Source organism: Sminthopsis crassicaudata, chromosome 3, assembly GCF_048593235.1.
Source record: "Sminthopsis crassicaudata isolate SCR6 chromosome 3, ASM4859323v1, whole genome shotgun sequence".
NCBI classification, from domain to species: domain Eukaryota; kingdom Metazoa; phylum Chordata; class Mammalia; order Dasyuromorphia; family Dasyuridae; genus Sminthopsis; species Sminthopsis crassicaudata.
In genome coordinates this window covers 566,298,520-566,324,014 of record NC_133619.1, presented here as the reverse complement: position 1 = coordinate 566,324,014, position 25,495 = coordinate 566,298,520, and the positions used below count along the sequence as shown (strand labels likewise).

Below are 25,495 nucleotides of genomic sequence, written 5' to 3'. Positions count from 1 at the left end.
ACTCTCAGCAGAATATACAGGATTGGATCACCATATCTAGTCATTCTCCGTGCTTTTTAAAGTCATTTTATTTGACTAGCAGTTATTTTTAAAAGTATAAGTAATTTTTTTCAGAATTTCCCTCTTTTAATGGAATAACCTTTGCAAAAAATTTTTTTCTAGTTCCTCAGATTACATATAACCCCAAACTCCAACAATTCAATTTAGTAAATATTTGTTGAGTATTTACCATATGCCAGATACTTGCTAAACTCTGCGAATAAATAAGAAAAAGAAAGACAAGTTTATAATCTAATGGGGAAAGGGAGGGGAGGGAACTACCAAAGGGGACCATATCTTGAGAAAGGGGTGTGTTTTGTGTTGAAAATAAACATAGCTGATGGAAAATAGAGTTGCCTACAAAGTTTTAAAAGGAACTAAGGGGAGCTTAAAAAATATATAAACCTTGTAAAAAAAAAAAAACAAAAAACTTTACCTATAAGCAGTATTGGTCTTCTTGTATGATAGCAGCAATTTAATTTTACAAATTGATTATGTTTTAGGTTTTGTTTTTGCTAGGCAATCAGAGTTAAGTGAATTGTCCAGTAACACACAAGTAGTAAGTGTCAGGAGTCTGAGGTCACATTTGAACTTAGTTCCTTGTGACTCCAGGGCCTGAATTCTATCCCCAGCACCACCTTCTGCCCAATAAACGACAAAGACTTGTAAACCTGAATTCTAAAATTATGGGTTTTTTAAAAAATCATTATCCAGTTTTGTTTTTTTAAAATAAAAGCATTAGAAGCATGATTTTAGAAATTGTCTATGCCCAGTAGGAATCTAACATAACATTAATAGAAGTATTGGATAACTGTTACATGCATTTATTATCTGTTCAAATTAATGTTTTTTTGGTAATTATAAGAATGACATATATTCACAGAGAAAAACCTAACTTTGGTCATAGTTCAGTGACCACATAAAATTTCACCAAGATTGCTTAATACTGTCCAATTCTGTATGAAAGAGATAACTTTTTGTATATTCAATAATAATTTATTTTGTTTTTGTCATAACAGATATTATTCAACAGGCATTTATTTATTAAGCACCATACTGTGTAAAGTAGTCACTAACAAACACTCAAATCCTTCCACAAGACATTGCAGTGAAAATAGCAAAGCAAAGCCACAAAATCAGATTGGCTGTGAATAGTTGGCATATTGCTAGCAGAAAGGGAAGATGTATATTTTAAATTTTAATCATTTGCTACCAATCTTTGTGTCAATCTTTGGCCTGCGTTATCTTGCCTTTCAAAGATCATCTACTGTGGCTACTGCATATTCTCTCTAAACTTAACATTATAGTGTTATAAACTGAAAATTTACAAATAAGTAAAAGAATTTCTAAAGAATGAAATTAATTGAGGATGCTGTGATTTGAGCAGAAGATAAAAACTTATTTCCAGAAAGCATTTCCTTTTTATCTTAGACCTTTAAAGAAAGTAAAGGCATCATATATAGATCTTTAAGGTGCTTCATGTTTCAGAAAAAAAATTTAATTGTGATTTTAATTGGTTAAATTCATCATTCTTTGAGTTTGAAACTAAAATTGCTATTTGGGGTTTCTACAATAAGTTATTTTTACCAAAAATACCAAAAGATCTGACTTTTACAAAACAATGTAGCAGAGATCTATCAAATTTAATTGGTCTTCCTGTTAAGTAGGTGGTTTTATCAGCCCTATCAGTCTAACAGTACTATTTCTGACAAGTTAAATACTGTAATTATATCTTTAAAAAATATAAAGAACAAGAAAGAACCAAATCTGTAGTGCTGATTATACCTTTATCTATTATAATAATGAAATATAATCATAATTCTTAATTGGCTCATGCTTTAAGGTTTCTAAAATACTTTACTCAGAATGTCTTTGAGGAAGTCCTTAAATAAATATATTCCATGCAAGTTTCTTAAGTTCAAGTGCAGTATAGGGTTGTCAGAAAAAAATATTTTAAAAATGAAATCATCAATTTCCTTAAATTTCTTAATTTTATAGAAGGGATAGCTTCTATGCTTGAGTTTGCCATATGAGTCACTTGTACAAATACAAGCAATACAAGTATATTGAATTATACTTTAATACAAAAGTTAAAATAAAAAAGACAATTAGCCAGAAATTCTGGCTACTAATTGACTGGTATATGATTGCACTAATAGTCCCTGTCTCCGTCTCTCTCTGTCTCTGTCTCTCTCCCTCTTTTTTTCTGTGTGTGTGTGTGTGTGTGTGTGTGTGTGTGTGTGTGTGTTTCTCTCTCTTTCTCTCTCTTTTTCTCCCTCTCCTTTTTCTTCTCTCTTTCTATATATACACATAAACACACACACACACAAATATATCCTGGTAATTCTATTTACATAAAAGAATTTTACACGAAAGAATCCAGGAAAATTGTTTTTCTTAAATATCTTTCCTTCCCTTCTTCTCTCTTGCTTTTCACTTCTTTTTATTCTTAGAACAGTCTATGCAGTTGTACACCATAAATATTATATTTGATTATATATTGCTTTGTATAGTGGTTTCATTTATAGCTTTTATTCCTAACTATTAATTGCCCTAGGCCCCCAACATCCATTATGATATGGGGGACCCATCACCACCATGAAGACGCCTACATTCTTGCCTTACCCGTTCCCCACTATCCTGGCCAGCATAAGTCAGAGCCCAGCCTGTCCAGGCTGCTTGAGGGGGCCTAAATGTGATAGGAGTCTTCAGCTCTTTTCCTTGCAGTGAGATAGATGGAAGCTCTCCAGGCCTTTGCCTCTCTCATCCACAAACAGTTATTAAGCTCTTATTATGTGCCAGACACTATACCATGCACTGACACTGCAGATGCCCTGGTACAGTGTTGTCCAACCTACTGAAATAACTTAAGGACTTCCTGGTCTTACTATCTGCCCTGAGGTGTGTAAAAGTTTAACAACCAGTTATCTGAGGGGAAATGTACATATGACACGCTTAAGTTTAATTTACATTACTAACAATTTCTCCATCCTGTTTGTAAATGTAGACAATTAACAAAAGAATAAATTAAGCCACAATTTATAACATTTGCTGATTTTCAGGGTATAAATGATGATACTGAAAATTAATAGTCAACTTAGTTTAAAATGACTCTAGCACATTCTTGTATGTGTCCTTTGATGTATCCTTAGGATTTCTGGCCTTTTCCATTCATCTTATAGCTGACTTTTCTTTTTGGTGTTATCCTCCCTATTTAGAGTGTGAGCTCTTTGAGAGGAGGAACTGTCTGGATTTTTCTATCTGTATCCCCAGTCTTTAACATAGTACTTGGCATTATAATAAGTGCCTCATAAGTGCTTTTCAGTCAATCATTCAGGGACAGAGGCTATATCTTTAGCTTCTCTACTGTCCTTCACAATGTGTTGGACAATGGGACTTTAAAAAAACACTGCTATTACTGGCATATATTAGTTTCCTGTCACCATTCTCCCCATTCCCAGTAAGACCTTCAGATATTCCATAAAGCCATAAAACTTAAATCATGAGTAAAAACCACTTGTGCCATAGCTATTTATCAGCAGCAAATTTAGCCTTCTCTGGCTTGGATCTATTGGCACTCTTTTCTAAGCAAAATGGCAAGGAACTCTATGGTTTCTTGGTTCTATGGAATCATACCCTTCAGCTTCTACTAATAATAGAAAATCACCAAACTATCCCAATGGCGACAATAAATAGAATATAACCCATATCTGTCCTTAGTGGAACATATTTTGGAATGACTCTGTATACTCCATAATTTGCCTATGGATTTACAATCCATACGTTCTTAAAATGACTAAATAAATGAAGGTTATATAGGAACAATGCAAAGTATCCTATTGCCAATTTCTTTGCAACAGTAGGAAATAGGAATAAACTTATTATTTCTACTAGATATTTTCTTAAATGAATTTTTAGGATGACCAGAATTTGTTCCATTTTTCTAGCATGTTTGGAGGGCTGAAAAAAGTAGATTAGGTCATTGAATTACTTTGAATTATTTGAACCTCCCTATTCTTCAATTTCCTTTTGTAGAAAATGAAAATAGATAAATCTATTACACACTAGCAATTAGAGTGTATGTGGCTGAGATATAATTCACATTTCAGTAATGTCTTGAGGGTTTCAAATGTTTTCAATACATGTGTCATTTAAGGCTCTTAAAGATTCTAAGGGTTAGATATTTATTAGCCTCCTTTTACCAAAAATAGAATAGACTCTGAATGGGTAAGTGACTTGTCCATCATAGTCAAAGCTACTAAATGTCAGAGCTTGCACTCATTCTACTCCTTAACATTCATTTTCTTTTTCAATAGATTTTTGATGACTATGAAAAGTTGCTTCTATCTGAGAATTACGTGACTAAGAGACAATCTTTAAAGGTAAAATAAAAATTTCAATTATTTCTCTGTATTTTGAAGTCTTTTATATTACTGATATGTTTGTAGTAATGTATGTATGTAGTAAGGTATATAGTTCAACAAACAGGCCAAAGGAAATAATCTTGTTAGGTCTGTTGTTTTCATAAAAATGTTAGGTGTTGATCTTATTAAAGACAAGTATCATCAAAGGTTGAATATAATGTTTTTAATTGTTAAGGTAGATTATTTCCTGAATTTGTAAGTAATACTTATCAGGTCTTACCAGCTATCAAACTCTTATCAGCCATCAAATCTCTAATTCAGATTCATACCCTAAAATTTTGTACAACAAATAGCTGTGGGATAATTGGCAAATACTCGAAAAGGTCCTTTGTGCCATCAGTTATTAAAAACTTGACAGTTGCCAAATGAAGAAAACTGGCAGCCAATTTTAAGTTAAGCATGTTTGGTTTAAAATGCAAATTGATTTGTAAAATCACAGAGAGAATGATAGTGGAAGATTATGAACAGTATTTTGCCATAAAACAGAGAAGCAGGGTAGCATAAAACAAGATTAAAGAAAGTTGGTGAAAGACCTAGATGAGCAAAATCATCCAGCAAGGATGGAAGGAGAACAGAAGAGAGAGAAAAGGTTTATAAAAGTTTGTATAACAAACCTTCACGATCAAGGAAATTGGAGCCATCCCACTTAAAGGATGATACCTCTAGAGCTGAAAGGGACTATGCATCCATCGAGTCCTCCTTCATCTAAGAGATTTAGAAATAGAGGGGAAGGAGCTTGCAAGACATCCCACAGGTAGCAAGCATCAAGAAAGCTTGGAAGCTAAGCCCTGTCCTTCAGCATTTTTAACTTGCCCTTCTCCCAGTCTAATCTCACATACCCAATAGACATAGTTAAAAGGCAAGAGAATACAGATGAGGAAAACAGACAAATCAGATGAAATTTACCCAGAGGAGATGGATGCTGGAGGTGACTCAGAAATAAAGCACTGAGGAGTCGCTTTATGAGATATTTGGAGAACAAAAATATTTGGAAAGTGTGGAGAGAAATCTTGGATTTGACTAATACTCCTGAGCAAAATGAACACCTCTTCACCTCTATGCTTGCTGTCCTATCTGTTTAAACTTTCATGAGAAGACATCGAAGATGTTAGTAAGAATACAAAGTCCTGCTGATGATTCTCTAACTTTTTGCTGATTATAAAGTATTTGACTCTGTAAAGCAAAATGCCTTAAAGTCTTTCTTCTACAATGTTACCTCACATATATACATAAAATTAAGTAAGCTTTCTTAAAAAATGCATTAACAGAGATGACCTTGTTTGCGTAACCCTCTCATTATTAATACAAGTGAGACACAGGACAGGGAAATGCACTCTCACCAAAGGTGTTCCCTATTCTCATGGAGGAGAGCCAGAACAGAGCTGAAGATATTTCCTGTAGAGGTTGAAGTCCTCCAGCTGCTCCTGTGGGCACATGACCTTATGTTGCTGCATCAACCTGCCAAGCCACCTGGGTGAGATTCATGGCCACTCAAAGCAGTTTGGCCCAATGGAGGAAAAACTAAAAGAGTAAAGAATGCCTTCTGTCCAGACTGTGCTGTACATGAGGAGGGCTGCCTGCATACCCAACCAGTCATTGTGCATGAGTGTGTGTGTGAACATAAGTATGTGTGCCATACACTGAAAATCCACATGAGTTGGCCCATAATTAAGCAGGAAAAAGAGAGGTCCTAGTTTGCATTTTGGACATTGAAAAGTTCCTTCAAGAACCACAAACCTCCCAGAAACAAAGACACATATTTTCTTTCCTTTTTTTCCCTCTGAGGCAATTGGGGTTAAGTGACTTTCCCAGGGTCACTTAGTTAGGAAGGGTTAAGTGTCTAAGACCAGATTTGAACTCAGGTCCTCCTGACTTCAGGGCTGGTGTTCTTTCTACTGCACCATCTAGCTGTCCCCAGACCCATATTTTCAATACTAATCTACCAAGGTTGCTATATGACTGTACGTCAAAGAGCCAACACTCTCTGCAAAATTTTAAATCAGTATGCCCATGGTGAATATGAGCAGACTGTCTCTCAGAACAAGTTAGAAATTGTGAAAGGATCCTAAAGTAGAGAATATCATTAGAGAAATACATGAATGAAAAAGAAGATGGTTTAGTTATATGGAGAGAGTGAGAGTTACACAGTGGTGAGCCCACTGACTTCCTCAAATTGTCGGGAGAACTCAAGAAAAGAGCATAATAGCACATTGGGTAAATCCTTTGAGGGATTTTTGTGGGAACATGAGCAAGTCACATAGGCTAACTAGGAATGGATGGATTGGAATCTGTATCACTATAGGACAACATTCACACTGATGAAACCACTAATCCATTTTAAATATTTGAAAATAAGGATTATGTTTAGTGTTAAAACTATCTAAATTTTGAAGTGAGAATTAATGAGGTTTCCTGGAATACCACCATGTTCATTCAAGATGTCTTGGAACAAAACTGACAAAAGGAAATAACTTTCAATATACACCCTTTTGTTGATCTCTTTTTTTAAAAATTAATTTTATTATTATAACCTTTTTTTGACAGTACATATGCATAGGTAATTTTTTACAACATTATCCCTTGTACTCCCTTCTGTTCCGAATTTTTCCCCTCCTTCCCTCCACCCCTTCCCCTAGATGGCAGGCATTTCCATACATATTAAATATGTTATAGTATATCTTAGATACAATATATATGGGCAGAACCAATTTTTGTTGTTGTTGTTGTTGTTGTTGTTGCAAAGGAAGAGTTGGATTTGGAAGGTAAAAATAACCTGAGGAGAAAAACAAAAAATGCTAACATTTTACACTCATTTCCCAGTATTCCTTTTCTGGGTGTAGCTAATTCTGTCCATCATTGATCAATTGGAATTGGATTAGCTCTTCTCTATGTTGAAGATATCCACTTCCATCAGAATACATCTTCACATAGTATCATTGTTGAAGTGTATAATGATCCCCTAGTTCTGCTCATTTCACTCAGCATCAGTTGATGTAAGTCTCTCCAGGCCTCTCTGTATTCATCCTGTTGGTCATTTCTTACAGAACAATAATATTCCATAACATTCATATACCATAATTTATCCAACCATTCTCCAATTGATGGACATCCATTCATTTTCCAGTTTCTAGCCACTACAAAAAGGGCTGCCACAAACATTTTGGCACATACAGGTCCCTTTCCCTTCTTTAGTATTTCCTTGGGATATAAGCCCAGTACTAGCACTGCTGGATCAAAGGGTTATGCACAGTTTGATAACTTTTGGGGCATAATTCCAGATTCTCTCCAGAATGGTTGGATTCTTTCACAACTCCACCAACAAAGCATCGGTGTCCCAGTTTTCCCACAGCCCCTCCAACATTCATCGTTATTTGTTCCTGTCATCTTAGCCAATCTGTCAGGTGTGTAGTGGTATCTCAGAGTTGTCTTAATTTGCATTTCTCTGATCAGTAGTGATTTGGAACACTCTTTCATATGAATGGAAATAGTTTCAATTTCATCCTTTGAGAATTGTCTGTTCATATCCTTTGACCATTTATCAATTGGAGAATGGCTTGATTTCTTATAAATTAGAGTAAATTCTCTGTATATTTTGTAGATGAGGCCTTTATCAGAACCTTTAACTGTAAAAATATTTCCCAATTTGATACTTCCCTTCTAGTCTTGTTTGCTTTAGTTTTGTTTATACAAAAGCTTTTTAATTTGATGTAATCAAAATTTTCTATTTTGTGATCAATAATGGTCTCTAGTTCTCCCTTGGACACAAACTCCTTCCTCCTCCACAAGTCCGAGAAGTAAACCATCCCATGTTCCTCCAATTTATTTATGATTTCATTCTTTATACCTAAATCTTGGGCCCATTTTGATCTTATCTTAGTATGTGGTGTTAAATGTGGGCCCAGCCTTTTGTTGATCTCAAAAATATATTTGTATCACTAGTGCATCAGACCTGTGGAAGAAGGACTTTTTGGAAGGGGTGATCTGATGAAATTTGATTTACAAAGTCCTAGAAATCCTATTTTAAGGTTGTAAATTCAGACATCTCTATAATTCTCACCTTTCTTATTTTCAATTGAAAGAAAAAATAAAATGCTATTTAGGAAAGGTGTTTGGAGTAAAAAAAAAGTGTGGGGAGGTATGTGGATCTTATTTTATAATTTGAAAAGTCCACATTAGCAAATGAGGGATGTATAGGAAGTTGCTCCTAAAGGTCATTTTTCATTGTGTTCAGTTTTGAAACTACAAGCATTTCAAGTAGCCAGATAATTCTAGTAACCAGAACATAACATTCCCTGAACAACGTAGTTGAGCAGATGAGCATTACCTCCATTCTTACATCATTTGTTAGAGTATGAGAAGCTGGATGCTGGATGTCCTGAAGAGACATTAATGACCTTAGAGTTAGGGAGACCTGGAGGAATTCCTGCCTCAAGTGCACCCTAACATTGCAATTATGGCCAAATCACATATCTTCTCAGAATCTTAGACAACAAAAACACTGAAGTTAGACAGACTGCATAAATGGAGAGAGGGAATTACTATACCCAGAATTCCCTATCTTGGAATAATCAGTTCTAGACCAAGAATTAGGATTATGTCTTTAATATTTCAATAATGAGGAAGCTTAGTTCTGAAACATGGTCAATCCTTAAGTGTTAAAGACCTCCTCCTCTATAAGATGAAGGGAGTAACACACTGGACCTGAGTTCAAATCCCACCTATTACGCTTATTATCCATATGGCCTTGGTAGGTCATTTAAGCTCCTTAGGCCTGTGTTCCCTCAGAGATAACATGAGGAGGCTGTCCCAGATGGCCTTTGAGGTCTCTTCTATCTCTAAACCTGTGATCCTTTCTCTCCTTCACTTGACCCCAAAGATTTCAGCTTAAAAGTTTTGTGCATTGCATGAATTTTGAGTGTCTTTCCTAGGAAATTATCTGTCTTATTAAAAAGTTTGCAAAAATATCTGATAATCCTCTCCCAAAAATCTATTTTTAGTGACCCAAATAAAACCAGACTCTTTCCTCTTTGCCTCTGCAGTGCTTGTACCTAAGAGACACTTAATAGTCAATGGATTAAATGGCAGAACACATTGAAAGAGACCATGAGACAAGGTTATGAGGTTCAAGCCAACAGGAGAACAAGCCTTGTTTCTTAGTCAGTCATTCAGCAACATTTATTGAATTCTCATTAAGTGTTGAGCACAGTAAAGGGCTATGTTATTTCCCTATGGCAGAAAGGATGTGAAAGACAGAACTACAAAGGGAAACAAAGAAAAGTCTTCCTGCAGAGAACATGGGAGAATTGGACCCACTGGCGTCATCACTGAGTTTGAAAACAGGGGATTGAGAAGTTTAGCTCTTGTTGCCCTAGGGAATAAACTCTTGGAAATATCACCTTTTTAAAAGATCTACTACTTAACTACCACTATTCTCTTCCACTGTCCTCAAAATAGAAAAATGAGTGTAGCCCTGAAGATAATAGCTGTTTACCAAAAGCAAAAGTTATTCTTCGCTGCTAAGTATTCATTCAAGAAAAACTGACTTAAGAGCTCTAAGAGTGATTATGATAACAACTTACATTTATAGCACTTTCATTGACATTTTAAGGCTTACAAGGCACATTCTTACCAACAACCTAGGAGGCAGGTAGTATAAATTTTATTACCCCTGTCTTAGAAGAAAAAAATTGAGGTTTAGGATTGTTAAGTGACTGGCCCATAATTCATATAATTAGTTGGAGGAGCAAGTATTCAAACTCACGCTTCCCCTGACTCAAAGTTCAGTTCTTTTTCTACCACACTACAGTACCAAAGATCATTACGATACCCTTGCCATTCGCAGGGATGCTTTCCATTTCAAAGCTCTCATCAAGGTCCATCTTTTTTAGGACTACTCAAGTATAGAGTCACCTTAGGTGCTCCTGGCTTTCAGCTTTGAAACAGAAGATAGGAGAGGTCAATTCCCTCTCCTTTTTCTCCATGTCTTCTATGAAATGGGGTTGACTTTATCCATCTTCTTTTTGGAGCAAGAAACCAGGAACTACAGAAGAGGCGAGGCTCCAGGAGTCCTGGAGGGAGACAGGTGTTTGAGGAGTTCAGAGGAGACTGGAGAAGGTTAGGGTTCCTGTACTCTCACCAGTTCTGTTCAACCCCCTTATCCAGGGTAGGCCATTCATCTCCAGCAAGGAGAAGAGAATCTCCGCCAGAGGTTTTTAGAATAAGGGGACATTAACATTGAAAGGATTTCCCCAGTATCACTTTCTCCTGGTAGATGAGGAGACAGATGGTAAACTTAACTCAAAAAACTAAGGATTCTGCGCTAAATGGAAATTGGGCAAAATTGTAAACTTCAGTCTTACAAACTCCTCCTGATATCTAAACTCAGTTGGTGGTAATCTCTAGTGTCCTGATTGCTCCCAGGGTCTTAATTTCTTTCCAAGCAGGCAGAGTCTGTATTTGTGGCCCTTCCAGTTCCCATGCTGACACTCCATCTATGGGGCAGGACTAAGTGTGTAGGTCCCTTGCAGTTTTAGGATTAGGTGGAAGCAGGAAGGGTGAGATGATGGGGTGGATGTATGTATCTTGACTCCTTGATTCCTTTTGTATTATTTTTGCCTCTCTTGAAAACCCAACTTTGATTCCTTACCCCCCAATATTCCCAGTGATAAATTCCTGATCAAACCTTTGATTATGTCAGGACTTCTTTTAAATCTGTCTCCCAAAGCTTTCACCAATAACCCTGACTCATAAAATTATCTTTACTTTTGTATATTCATGCTTGATATCTTTGTTTCTTTAAGGATATTTAAATCATAGTATTATAAACTTGCGATGGTCCGGGCTAGCTCCTCTGAAGGGCTCAGAATAAGTCCTTGTCAGGAGAAGCAAGAGTCCTTACCCCACGTTGTGAACGCCAATATGTAATGTGTTGTTGTCTCCAGAAACTGCAGATCGCTCTCTGGTCTAGAGAAGAGACTTCTTCCTCTGAGAACCGCCTTAAGTCTGGCCCAGACAAGATTCTCTATCTCTCTATCCCTCTTTTATCCTCCCAGAGAATGGGCATGGGATAACGCAAGGGGTTCTGGGAAAAATTACTTCAACCAATGAACTTGCTCCTCCTAAGCATGCAAACTCCTCCCCAGGAGTTCACAAGTAAAACTCCCAGTAAAGGCCGGAACTAGAGAATTGTTAAGTACCGACTTAGCACTTAGTAAAAACCTAATATCTCATTATCTCATTAGCACTTAGTAAGAACCTAACATAAATTAAGTATTGATTATGGTTAAGAAATCAAGAGTTTGTAAGGCTATGACGTTTTAAACTTTCCCCAATTGCAATTTAGCTCAGTCTCCTTAGTCCAGGGAGAGAATTCCATCTAATCACCTGTCTCCTCATCTCCCAGGAAGAAATGATATTGGGGAAATCCTTTCAGTGTTTAATGTTAGCCTGACCTATATGTAACCCTATATATATATATAAGAATAGATAAGAAGGAAAAGAAATCTAAGAATTCAGAATTTTTTAACCTAAAAGTTTTTTTAAAATAATCTTTACTCATTCTAGATCATATTCTAAACTATTAAAAACCTTTTTCTTTCCTGCAGAGATTTCTAGTATCACTACATTTTAATAGCTAAAAGAAAAATGAATGTATGCACATATAGAGAGCAAGGTTTCCTTAAGATTCTCTCCATCTTTTTAAAAATGAGAATTATAGTAATCTCTCTTTTGATAAGATTACTGATTTTACATTTGGTTAGGAATAAGATACTTCAGAGAGTTTTAGAAAATAAGAAAGATTAGACTGGTAAAATTGTGAAAATGTCCATAATTGCTTGTAAATTATATATTACCTAAATAGTGGGGTGGTTTTCTTATTCCATGTTAGCTGGATGCAAAATGGTAACTTTTCTTAGTCATACTCTAAATGTTACTAAGCCTCTTCTGGTACTTAGATTGTTGTTATTATTAGAAAATAATTAAAATATCCATACTCAATTTTAACATCTCCATGGGAGTGTGTAGGATATATTTATTATTTTTCTCTCCTTAAGCTTGACTTTTAATGTCTTATAATAATCTCAAATCAGAACAGTTTTAGGATTTTTCCTCTACTTTGGTTCTATATTTTCATGCAAAAATGTGCAAGCAATTTTATGTACTTTTATTTAAAATATTAGATGGAATTTTTTTCTAATTATTTCCTTAGTCATAGTACACACTATGACATTTTTCTTGTTTTGTGTTATAGTAAATACATGAGTTTATTATTGTAGGTATAAATTAAAATTGAATGATTCTCTGTCAAATAATGTAATTATTCTTAAAAAAAAAAAAGAATTGGATTAACAGAGGTCAATTTAGGCAAGCATGATATATGTAGGCATCCTGGCTTAACTAAAATTGAATTAATTTCATTCTAATAGTAATAAAATTAGAAATTAATCATAGATTTGCTATGCAGATGGTAATAATAATAGCTTACATCTACATAGTGCTTTGAGTTTTGTTAAAACCCTTTACATTTATTATAAAAATAATTCAGTTACATAATTCTTGATATTTATGTAGCAAACTCTTCAAGCTGAAAACATGATATAAACGATAACTTTCAAAGTAATATATAAACAGAAAGGATTGGGGCCAGTCATATAGAAACTAAAAAAATAAAATGACTAGCTAAATGCTTTATTGATAGTCTTATGATATTAAATGAACCTAAAGATCCCCAGAAGTTCGAGTAGAGAATTTATGAGAAGAAATGGATAAAAATTTCAAGGAACCGATTAATAGGGAGAATAGCTGAACAGATATGATTTCATACCTGTCTTAACATGTAGCCTTTCTATGGCTTACAAAGCACCCCAAGCACATCCCAGTCCTACAAATAAAGAAACACAGGTTCAAGCTAGACAAAAGTGATTTGCTCTTGGTTACATAGAAAGCAATTGGCAGAATCTGGATGAAATCTTACCACTCTTTTTTTCCACAACATCTCAGATCAACCTTCCTAATAAAAGATAGAGTTCTTGGAGCCATCTTATTTTTTCCTTTTCTTACCAGCATAAATACATAGCTCCTCTCTTGTATAGGCTATAGCTATACTGGCAAAGAGTTAATATCTAAGAAGGATTGGCATTTTGCAAAGTGTAATGAACATTTTTATGCATTAACTGACCTTCATCCTGCTATCTGTTACTCGTTAATGGACAAAAATAAATTTGGAGATAACAGAATGAGCATAGGAATCTCAAATTCAGCTTGCCCAGAAATGAAATTATTCTATTTCCTTCCAATCCCATCATTTTAAAATTAAAGCTCAGGTCTGACCATTCATTCCCCGGCTATAGAAGCTTCAGGGAGTCCTCCATTGTCTCTAAAATAAAAAACAAACTCTTCTGACATTTAAAACCCTTCACTATCTGGTTCTAGCCCATCTTTCTAAGCTGATTGATTACACATTATTCCTTCTCATATACTCTCTACTCCAGCCAAAATGGCCTATTTATGGATGTCTATGCATAACATCCTGTTCTTTACCTGTGTACTTTCAGCTATACCATCCCCCATGCTTAGAAGTGCCTCTGTTTTTACCTCCATTTCCTGGAATCCCTATTTTCCTTCATTTCCTTGAACAAGTTCCATCTCTTTGGGGAGTTTTTTCATGATTGACTTAGTTGTTAACATAGATCCTCCCACACTTGTCTCCTCACATCACTTAGTAGTTATATTGTAAATAGTTATATTGTAAATAATCTGTATTTATTTAACTGTGAACATATTGTATTCCCCTGTACAAAGTAAGCTTCTTTTGGCCAGGAATTTCCTCATTCCTTTAATCTCCAGTACCTGGCATAGTGCCTAGACTAACAACAGATATGAAAGTCTATATAATGAATGCTTTTTTTTTAAAAAAAAATAATCCATGAAAGAAAACCTAAAGGAAAATAAACTGAACAAAAATTGTTACAATTTAAAAGTTATAAGAATATCAGAGATGAAGTCTTTTTAATTAACTAACATACAAATGGAGCTTTTTACGTGCAAAGCGAGGTCTAAAGAGCTAAAGATACAAAAGTGAAAAAGAACACAGTCCTTATCTTCAAGTTTCTGATAATCTAATACAGGGATAATAATAAGACATTTTGATATACAAGGGAACTAACACAAATAGAAGAGACCAAGAGCCCAGTGGATTAATGGTCTAAGTATATATGTGTGTTTGTTTGTGTATATGTGTGTATCTATGTGTATTATTTGTATAGCTACAAAAGATCTTCAAACTATTAACAACCCTATAAAAATTGCCCCAAATGATTTATAAGGCCAATCATAATTCTGAAATATCAACTCAAGACTATTCAAATAGATCCGTGATTTCTTCTCTTTAGGAGCTTATGCCAACAATGCAGATATTAGGCTATTTGTTACTGCCTATTCTATCCATGTCCTTCCTTCATTTTTATGTGGGGCTCCCCCTAACATGCTATGGAGACCTACCTCAATGTCTGCTGACATTCTGAGTGTATCAATGGAACAGTCTAGCCACTTATTTGTCATCCCTCTCGGCCCACATCAGTCTGTTTTTATGTTTCTACTATTATTTCTATTACTGTTCTTTCTTGAAATTCCATGTTTCTACAACTGTTCTTTCTTGAAATTCCATATTGATGGACTGTGCAGCCTGTTCATACCAACCATGTACATCCTGTTGTCCTCTATATGATATTCATTTTCCAGTTGTTTGGAGACTTGTATTCCCCATCTTTCTATTGCACAGCAACATAGATAGAATTTTTACATGAAAATGATTAGCCCTTGTTTCCATAGAAACCTGGGATCATTAAAGGAGCTTTATCATTTCCTGAAGACATTATGATTTGTTTTTTTCTTCTCGTTCAAGTCCAGGATCATCTGCTGGCTATTCTATGTTATCTGTCCCAGATGTGCTTACTAATAGACAACTTGAACAGAGTATCCATCCCAATGCATGTCATAATTTCACAATCTGGACAATAGACATTCTTTATCTACTTGATCTTTCTTGTGTGGATGGTCAAGCCAAACCCTTTGAGTGGCTACAGGTACCTGCAGGAGGCTTTACATGATTACAAAGCTAAAAACAACTGATCCAGTGGCCTCCACAAGAAAGAGCATCTGGAAGACCTCATCATACATGGAGAAATTGTCTTTAACTTTAATTCTGCATCCCAGTGCAAATACTTAGCAAGCTTATATCTTCATGTTTTATGCTTCACCTGATGTCTGTGATCACTGAATCACTGAACAGTTACTTCTATTATTATGTATTTCAATGGTAACGGAATTATTTTGATGTGTGAATGGGAGACATCTTGTTGGACAAAAGCCTTTAAGGTGCTGTTTTGTTTTACCAAATCAGGCTGATTCCTTTAGGGAGCTTATTTCTCTGTAACAGTTAAGTCTCAGATGGGATTTTATTTTCTTTTTAGAGAAAAACTAGCCCAGTCTATGTGAAGTAGATATTTGTGCCACCACATATGTGTACATACACAAGTAATTTTGAAGTAGGAACACTAGCAATTGGACAATTTAGGAAAGATCCCATGTAGGAAGTTGCCCTTGAGCCAGGCTCTGAAGGAAGCCAGGGATTCTAAAAGGTGCAGATAATGGAGTACTTTTAGAAATGAGGGGTGCTTGGGGCAGAGGCATTGAGGCTGTAGAGTTCAGCATTACATATTGAGGAGAAGGGACTGTAGGTAGACCAATTTGACTGGAAGTATATGAATGGGAGTAACAGGTGATAAATGCAGAAAGGTCAGCAGCCTGCCAGATGTGATACAAGTCACTCAAGCTCAGGGATTCTGATCTATAGTAGGACTATCCCAGAGCGGGCCACAGGGCTGCTCCCTAAAAAGGGGTGAAGGGCCTCAAGTCAGAGTGTACTAGTAAGCAGAAGAATCTGAAGAGGAATGAATACTGTACTTCCAACCCAGAAGAGATAGAGACCCATTTTCAAAAAAAAGAAAAAAAAAAGAAAAAATACAGTTCAGCAGCTGTGGGGAAGGTAGATTAGAGAGGGGAGAGATTGGATACTGGAAAAAAAACAACAATCACAGTTAGAATTTTGCATAGTCCCAATGAAATAGTGACTTGAACAAATGTGTTGATTGTATCAGGAGAAAGAATGGGATAGAAGCTAGAGATGTTAAGGAAATATAATCAATGAGATGTAAACTGATTGGATGTGTGGGCTTGGGGGAAAGAAAGCGTCAAAGGGAACTCCTCAATTATGAACTTGGGTAACTAGAAAGTCAGTGGTACTTTGGACAAAAGTAGGGAAAGTGGGGAAAGGGGTATAGTTGAGAAGAAAGAAAATGATCTCTTTTTGGGACATAACAAGTTCAGGATACTTTTGAGACATCATTTCAGATGGAAATATTCATTGAGTACTTAGTGATGAAGGATTGAAGTTCAGGAGAGAAACTGAAGCTGGAATATTGATCTGAGGTTATCTACATAGGGATCATATTTACCCAGAAAGGTTAGAGAGAAAAAAGACCTAGGACAGAGCCTTAAGGAAATATTCAAAGTTAGAGGTCAAAGGATATGAATAATGATCCAGAAATTTAGAAGTGGTAGCAATGTTCACTGCATGAAAGTAAAATGGAAAAAATTGTAACCAAATTGTTAAAGGACTTCAAACAATTATGTAGTTTGAGGTACTTGTTTATTGTATTCAAAGAAATTTATTTTGGCTGTAGCATGGACCAGAGAGAGGTAAGAATATGAGAGCCTGGACTCGGAGACAAAAATATTAGAGTAAGGGGTAACAGAGATGTTCGAGATATAGAAGAAATATATGCTGACAACATATCACAGAAATTCTGAGAAATGCTTTAAAAAACCTAGAATGGCTAACAAATATTCAAAAAAGATTGAAAGAAGACAAAATGTTTCCATCATACATACTCCTTATCATTCCTAACCTCTCAAAAAAAAAAATCGCAAACTACTAGAGAAGATAAAGAAAGAATATATAATGCTGATGAACAACAGGAAGAAAACAAAATCACTATTGGAAGCAATAAAGAACAGAAGATAATTGACAATGAGTATAACACTTCATTATCAATCAAACACATAAAACCCACTTAGGATATCACAAGCCAGAACAATTGGAATTAGTTAACTGGGGAAGATTAAATGGAAAAAGCAGGGAATATCCATTTTCTCAAGTGAATATGAATTATTCAGAAACATCTATAACATATCAGGAAAAAGTAACCATTAGAAAAAATAAAGTGGTAGAAATTTTGCATGTCATAGAATTATGATGAAATAAAAAATAGATAAAAGTGTATTTAAAAGGTATCAGTCTTTACAGATACTAAAAATTATCCTTTTTTAAAAACACTTGAGAGAGTGGAAATCTGAAAAATAGCATCCTGTTCAAAAGATAAGATAAACCCATGTCAGAATACTAAGGATTCAGCCAAAGCTTTTCTAAGAGGTTAATTGATATAACTAAGTTAATACATTAATAGCAAAGAAAAAGAGAATAAAGAAAAAGAGAAGAAAAAGAGAAATTTTGTACCTAAAATATTATAATAGGAATGAAGTAATAATGGAGGGAAAGAAATTTTCAAAATAAGAACAGAAATTTTAAAAATTGAAAATGAAAAATAGTTGAACTTTTTAAGATTTTCAATATTGCACTAAATGTGATTAAATTATTGAAATCCAATTTTGAAAAAAGAGATAAACAAATTAATGAAAGTTGCAAAAGAGAACCAAGAAAATAAATACAAAATAAAATAATTTAAATTGGGAGAAATTAATTTGTGTCACATATATGCTAATAAACTAGGGAATTTAATTAAAATGCATAAGTACTGAGTCATAATAAATTACCAAAATTTATCCAACAGAAAATAGATAACTTCAGATACTTACTATCTATATGACCCTGGTCATATCACTTAATCTCTGTTTGCCTCAGTTTTCTTATCTATAAAGAAGGACTAATAATGGCATCTACCTCCCAGGGTTGTTATGAAGATCAAATGAGATGATAACTGTTAAAAGTGCTTAGCAAAGTACCTGATACTTTTTATGTATATAAATTTATATGCATAATATACATATATATAAAATATATATATGCACTATATAAATGTTAGCTATTACTATTATCAATATTAGACAACTTAAATGAAAACTATTTTGGTGGAAGACACAAGGATAATAATTAATGAACTGACCTCTAACTTGGCCAATAAGGGTATAAGGATGAACTGTTACCAAATTTCAAAGAATAAATTATCCCAGAATTACATTGGGTTTTCTTGTAAATATTGAAAAAAAGTGCTCTGTTCTGTTTTTTATTTTTTTAATGGTCTTGATTTTGAAACCATACAGAAGACAGCTGTGTAAAATAAAATTATTTTCCAGATTTATGTGGGTAATTCAATGATAAGAAAATTATCAATAAAGCAATAAGTAAAATTTCTGGTTCTATTAAAGGAAACATAAAAGTCATTGATAAATTTCAAAAATGATTAAAAATTAAAAACTACGAACAAAGGGATTTTTCCTTAACATATGGGGGAAAGATCTACTTGAAATTCAGAGCCAAAATTGAATATAATGGAGAAACACTAGAAATATTCCCCTTTAAAAAGAAAACAATGATGTCTACCATTAATCACTTTTATTTGATATTCTTTAGTAATGCAACCAGAAGACATTAAGCAGATATTTGAAGGTTGACCACTAAGATTATAAACAGAAATTCAAAACTGTATAGAGTTTTTGCCAAGAGAATATAAGAGATTTGATAAATATACTTAATAGAAATGAATTAGCAAAGAAACATAACATATATTGGAATATTCACCTAACAAGCCACATGATAAAATCTGTATTAAATAAATTTTGTAAATGTACATCATTTGCAAATATAAAGTCGGGTTAAACAACTAGAGAGAAGATTTCATGTCCATGCCTTAGAGAAACCAAGGACCTTCTGATGATAACTTTTAATTTAGGAAAATCTAAATAGAAGGGGCTTTGGATCTTACAAGTAAAAGATAAGGTCTGGAATTTATTAGCTATATCTAATTCCTTATTTAGAATGTAGATACTTTGTGTTATTATTCATTTTTCATCAGAAAACTTACCCTTATATGTATAATTTCACATAGAAACCATAGAAAGACATCCTGACTTATTAGGTATATTAGATATGATTTTATTATATTCAGGGCCAAATTTTTTTTTTTTGGCAGTTCCATACATCTATGACTTTATAATGAAAATCATTGGGGAAGTAGGATTAATTTAATATGAATTAGTTTCATAGAAAATTTTTTGGAGTTACATTTGTTCTAGTGGCTGAGGTATGTCTCTTGTTATCTTTACCCAGGCTAGATAAATGTATTTGGGAAGACAGTAAGGAAATAAAATAATTAAGATAAAGGATAAAGCCATTAATTCCTTTACTGGGTGCCATCATGACTCTTGGCAAACAGCAGAGAGATTGCAACAGGAAGTAGTCAATACATTGAAATTATACACTGATAAAGATACTCTCCACAGCCTAATTTCCAAAGTTTATTTGAGTCAATGTTATTATTATTTGTAAAGGGCTGAAACTCTGAAAAGGTGTACTTGAATCAGACAACCAAGCACTTAAGGCTAATTAACTATTGGACAATAACTCTATTAGCATATGCTTGGAAAAATGGCCCTTCTCACTGTTCCACGCTGGCTTGATCTTTTGGTGTATACAGATAACTGTAGGAAGGATTAGAGGGTGGAGTGAGAAGAGCCAGACTCACTTTGGAGGAGGATGAGGAGAAGGGAGTTTTGTGAAGAGCTTGTAGCACTTTTGTCCATCTCCTTTACTTCTCCCCCTAAAGACCAAGGACTTTTGCTTGTCCTGACTCCGGCTGATTCTGAGGCCTTCAGGGGAGCTAGCCCAGAACTTTACAATTATTAGCTCTTCACTTTCATGAATACTAAAGTTAATTCAATTTAAAGTTGTTGTTGTTTTTCAGGAAAAATAATAGATTAAGTACCTCTGATATGTTTTTATTTTTATTTTTAATGTAGCTACTAGGTGAACTGATTCTAGATCGACACAACTTTGCTATTATGACAAAGTATATCAGCAAGCCAGAGAATCTGAAGTTAATGATGAATCTTCTGCGAGATAAAAGTCCAAACATTCAGTTTGAGGCATTTCATGTCTTTAAGGTAAAGTACAAGGCAGAGAAATATTCCATTGGGGAGGCAGGTGGGAGTTGGGAAAGTCTTGATGAATGGAGTCTTGAAACTGAACCAGATCTTAAAGTTTTGTCTATTTCTATGATTTCATGATCCTTAACATTTAATAAATGTACAGTACTTTTTAAAATATTGAATATACACTAATTAATTAGCTTATTTTCATAGCATCTCCAATAGATTGGTTGCTACTTTTCTAGTCAAGAAAATAAGTTGGATCTGATATTTAACAATTACTTACATTTTAAAATTAAAATTTTAAATAAAATTTAAAATGTCCCTAAAAGTTATAAAATCATTTGCTGTTGAAGTGAGATCTTAAATTCTGAGCTCCTGAGTGCTTTCTGCTATGTCACATTTGAAGTTTGATAACACACACACACACACACACACACACACACACACACACACACACAGTGAATGCTCAGTTTACATTTGAGAACTGATATTTTTTAAAAATTATTTAGAAACACTGTTTTTGAGAAATTATTTTTTGTGATGGCAGCTTTTCCGACTTCTTTGTCCAAGTCTTTCTAATATGAGTGGATGGTATTATAGTTTTTTTCCCGCCCCTTGATGAGGTATAACCAAATGAGGAGGTCTAGCTAAGGGATACCTAAATAAAATTAGGATTAATTGAGGTCTAGTGGCAGGTTTGGGGTACAGGGAGTTAAATATAGCTCCCCTGCAACCCCTTTGGATTTAGCGCAAGGATACAAAGTTAAATGAATTCTAGTGGCGGCAAGAGTACCCTGTAAATGAATTTACAGGCCCGAAAACCTAGATTGATAAAAAAAAGTTTTTGTAGGGTTTGGAAGCAAGGTTAAAGTCTGGTTAGTAAAAGGTATTAGATGGAGGAAGAAATTCACCAAAAGCGGCGGGACAGAGAGTCTCTGATGCAAAGCATGGTGTCTGAATGTTTCATCTCTCTGCCAAGAGATGATTCCAGCTTGGCTCTTTTATCTGCTTGAAGGGGCCTAGGGTGGATTGATTCCTCGAGGTCCAGAACCCAACAGGTTGGGGTTGGGTTACCTGAGCAGATCATTAGAATGGGGACTGGGTACAGCCCAAACTGGCTCAGATCTGGATCTCTCCCCTTGGAATACAAAAGGGTGGTTTTGACCAGATCTTGTAATTCAAAAGTCAGTCCCAAAGGAAGTTGGAGATCAGAAAAGGAATCTTAAAGGACCCACCGCCCCCATTACCCTGATGCAATTGGGATTAAATGACTTGCCCAGGGTCACACAGCTAATAACTATTAAGTGTCTGAGGCTGGATTTGAACTTGGGTTCTCCTGACTTCAGGACCAGTTCTCTCTCCACCGAGCCATCTAGCTTCCCCCAGTATTACAGTTTTTAAAGAACATAACTGTGTCCTTGTTAGTCAAAAAAAAAAAAAAAATATATATATATATATATTTATTAGTCAGCCTTTTAGCTGTCTTCTTATTATTCAGAAAACCTTTCAAATACTTGAAATCTTGAATTTATAATATAAAAACTTGTTTTCATCCATAACAGAAATAATAAGCAAAGGAATACATTGCCTGTTGTTGACAATTGTGGCTTAAGTCGTCTCCTTTTGTTATATTGTTGTGACATCTTTAGTATGCTATAATACTTTTAGCTGCCTATCTACAGATTTGTTGAAGAAATCTTTCAGAATATTTCATTGTTTTTCCTTCCATCTTCCAGATTACCCTTTAGTTTCTGTTTTGTGTTTTTTTTTTTTTTTTTTGATTAAGGCAAAACTTGACTTCTATTATTTAATGAACTTTAATTTGTATAGCACATAATACTTTTCAAAGTACTTGTCTATCCTCTCTGATAATTACTGTATTCCTTTATATCAGTAGCAGGAATGACAATCACCTTTTCTGGTCTGTTTAAAACCTTTCTCTGATTCCTCCCTATTCCCCAGGGGAGACCTTAACTACTCCAAGGCTACACCAAAGACACAAACTTTAGCAGCCTGCCAAACTGAAACAGTTTTGAGAACGTTCCTGGTGGTAAGCTATGTGTTCTCCCACCTAAGAACCAGCCTCCTTACCTGGGAAGGATCACTAAGCCACATGGTGATGAATTTTTCTGATTATTTAAAAGGTGCAGAAGGGTTGTTACTTGTTTTGGTAGAGAGAACAGACACCCAATGAAATTAGAGCTCCTTAAAGTCATCCATCCATCAATCTTGCACACTTGCACACTGTAAGTGCTCCTCAGAGTTAGAAGAATATGATTTTCAAAGACTGTCTCAAGAAAATTTTAACATCACAAAGTCCTACTTTGGTCCCTCATGACCAGAACATAACGCTTGATTCTCCATAGTACAAGGATGATAGTTCCAGTAGTTTATTCCAACTGGGAAAGGCTTACTATATGATTCTAATTGATCCACAAGGATTTATTAAGTCAGAATTATGTATCTTTCCAGATACTGCTAGGGGTTGAGAAAGAAATGAAGAAATCCTTGCTCTCAAGGAGATTACATTCAAACAGGGAAATGTGTATGGGAGTATTTTAAATTCATACAGAATTTAATGAATTGTGTAATGTAATGAATTGTAATGAAAACAAATACAAATAAATGCAAGGCAATTTGGGAGAGAGGGCTGTTTTATGATGTTTAGGGGATCAGGACAGAGAGAGAGGGACTTCATGAGGCTGAGAGAAGATGTATCCAGGTGTGTGGGACAAGGACCACAAAGGCCTGGAGGCAGGAGATGGGGTTTGTGAGGAACAGAGAAACAGTGTGACTGGATTACAGAGAGGAGAGGAAGGAAAGTGATGTTCAGTGGCCCTCTGTGGATAAGTTGGAGCCCGTTTGGATAGAGCTTTCAATACTAAATTGGGGGGGGCTTATATTTATCCTAAGGTAATAAGAAGCCATTGGAACTGATTGATTAAAGGAGATACTTTGTCAGATTTGTGTTTAAGAAATATTACTTTAATAGTAGAGTGTAAGATGAATTTGGGTGGGGAGAGACTTGAGGCAGGGGCACCAGATAGTAATATAGTAATTATATATTGTGAGAATATAGGCAAGGGGGAAGTAGTATCTGAATTGAGGAGGAAGCTGTGTGAGTGGAGAGAAGGGGTCAGATGTAAAAGATTTTTTAGGGTTAAAATAGCAAGACTTGGCAACTGATTGAATACATTAAATGAGGGAGAATGAAGAGACCAAGATAAATGCCACAATGACCATTCCAGTGATAATCAACTACCTAAGAACTAACTCCCAAACAGAGAATTGCTTTCCCAATGAGAAGAGCCAATGCATGACATTCACAATATAAATTAAACCAGAAAACAAGGGGAAGTCACAACTAAATGTCAGGGTGGCTCGGGGCTCCTCCTTATAGAAGGAAACAAAGGGATTGACATTGTAGGTTTCCTCACAAACCCCAAAGTAGTAAGAATGGACAAGTTGCAATAAGCATCAGTGGATGAAATGCTTACATTGATGAAATCATGAATCCCTGGAAGTATTTAAGCAATAGCAGTAGTAATAGCTCATGTTTATTTATTCAGTCATTTATCCACCTAGCCATTCATTTATTTGTTTATTTATTTTGAAATTGTTTTGTTTTTCCAGACTGCTCTTCCCTGTCTTGCTCAGGCTAGAAGTACAATTGGCCCCTCAGCCTAATGCCATGGCCAGTCAGTCCAGCAGCTTTGCCCCATTGTTTGGCCCCTTGGGCCACTTGACCGACTCCTAGGCAGCCTGCTGGCTACCTTGTGCTGGCAGCTCACCATGTGGGCCTGTTGGTGCTTGATTGGGCACAGTCAGTGTCAGCCCGATTGCAGCTCAGAGCTCCCAGACACAAGTGATCCACTGGCCTCAGCCCCTTTAGCAATAACTTCCATTTATCTCATGCTTATATACCACTCTAAGACTTTCAAAAGTCTTTCTTCAAAGTAAGTCGGAGCAGCATTCCTATTTATTCCCATTTTACAAATTAGGAGACAGGCTGGGAGGCTTGTTCAAGGTCACATAACCTATTAAGTATCACAGTTGGATCAGATGTTCCTTCCTCTCAGCAGTATCCAAATGCTAAATGTCCTTTTGGTGAAGGAAGGCAGAATTACTGAACAATTCAATGAATAGCTAAATAGGACTACCCCCTTCCTATGTCTGGAGAAGGTCTGGGTTTAGTTGTACAGTGAGCCACTTGTTTATTATTAGGGATTCATAAATTTGGCCTTACCTGAGCCCCGAGTATTTGTTCTCACCTCTCAGGGCGAGTATTTGGTTATTCAGGAATGATTAGATCTGAGTTCTAGAATTTTCACCCACTATTAATTAGTTAATTAGTAACTTGGTTGTTACCTTCCTCATCCTCTCCCCTATAACGCATCTCCCATACTCGAGATGTCTCTCGTCCAGGTTGATAAAATCACAGTTACCTAAAAAATTTTGCAGCATCTCTCTTCACCGACAGAGAAAGATGTCTAGATTCCTTTCTAAAGCTAGTTTGGCAGTATAGGGTAAAATGTGTAATACCCCCCCCAATGATTCTCAAATGAGAATTCTAGCTGACCAATTACCCATTCTCTGATGAGTCTTGGACTCAACTATTTTCTTTCTAGTTTATCAACTTCATGCCTCCTGAGATGAGAGTAAGAAAAGTAAGAGAAAGACATTTATTAATGGTATTTTATTGAGAGAATAAGAGGATTGCCCCTTTTTTCTCCTTTTTCACTCTTAGTAATTTTCCTAAAAATATTTCTTTAGAAATATAATAGGAAATATTTCTTTCAACTAAC

General features: G+C 35.2%; 1 protein-coding gene across 4 annotated transcripts in view; it reads left to right on the top strand.

The window, feature by feature from the left end:
- Positions 1-25,495, top strand: part of CAB39L (calcium binding protein 39 like) — a 151,415-nt gene that overhangs the window by 114,390 nt on the left and 11,530 nt on the right. For all 4 annotated transcript variants that reach the window (XM_074304762.1, XM_074304764.1, XM_074304763.1 and 1 more), the window contains 2 exons: positions 4,356-4,421; positions 20,559-20,702. In XM_074304762.1, the coding sequence (XP_074160863.1) occupies positions 4,356-4,421; positions 20,559-20,702 (210 nt within the window). The remainder of the gene's footprint in view (positions 1-4,355; positions 4,422-20,558; positions 20,703-25,495) is intronic.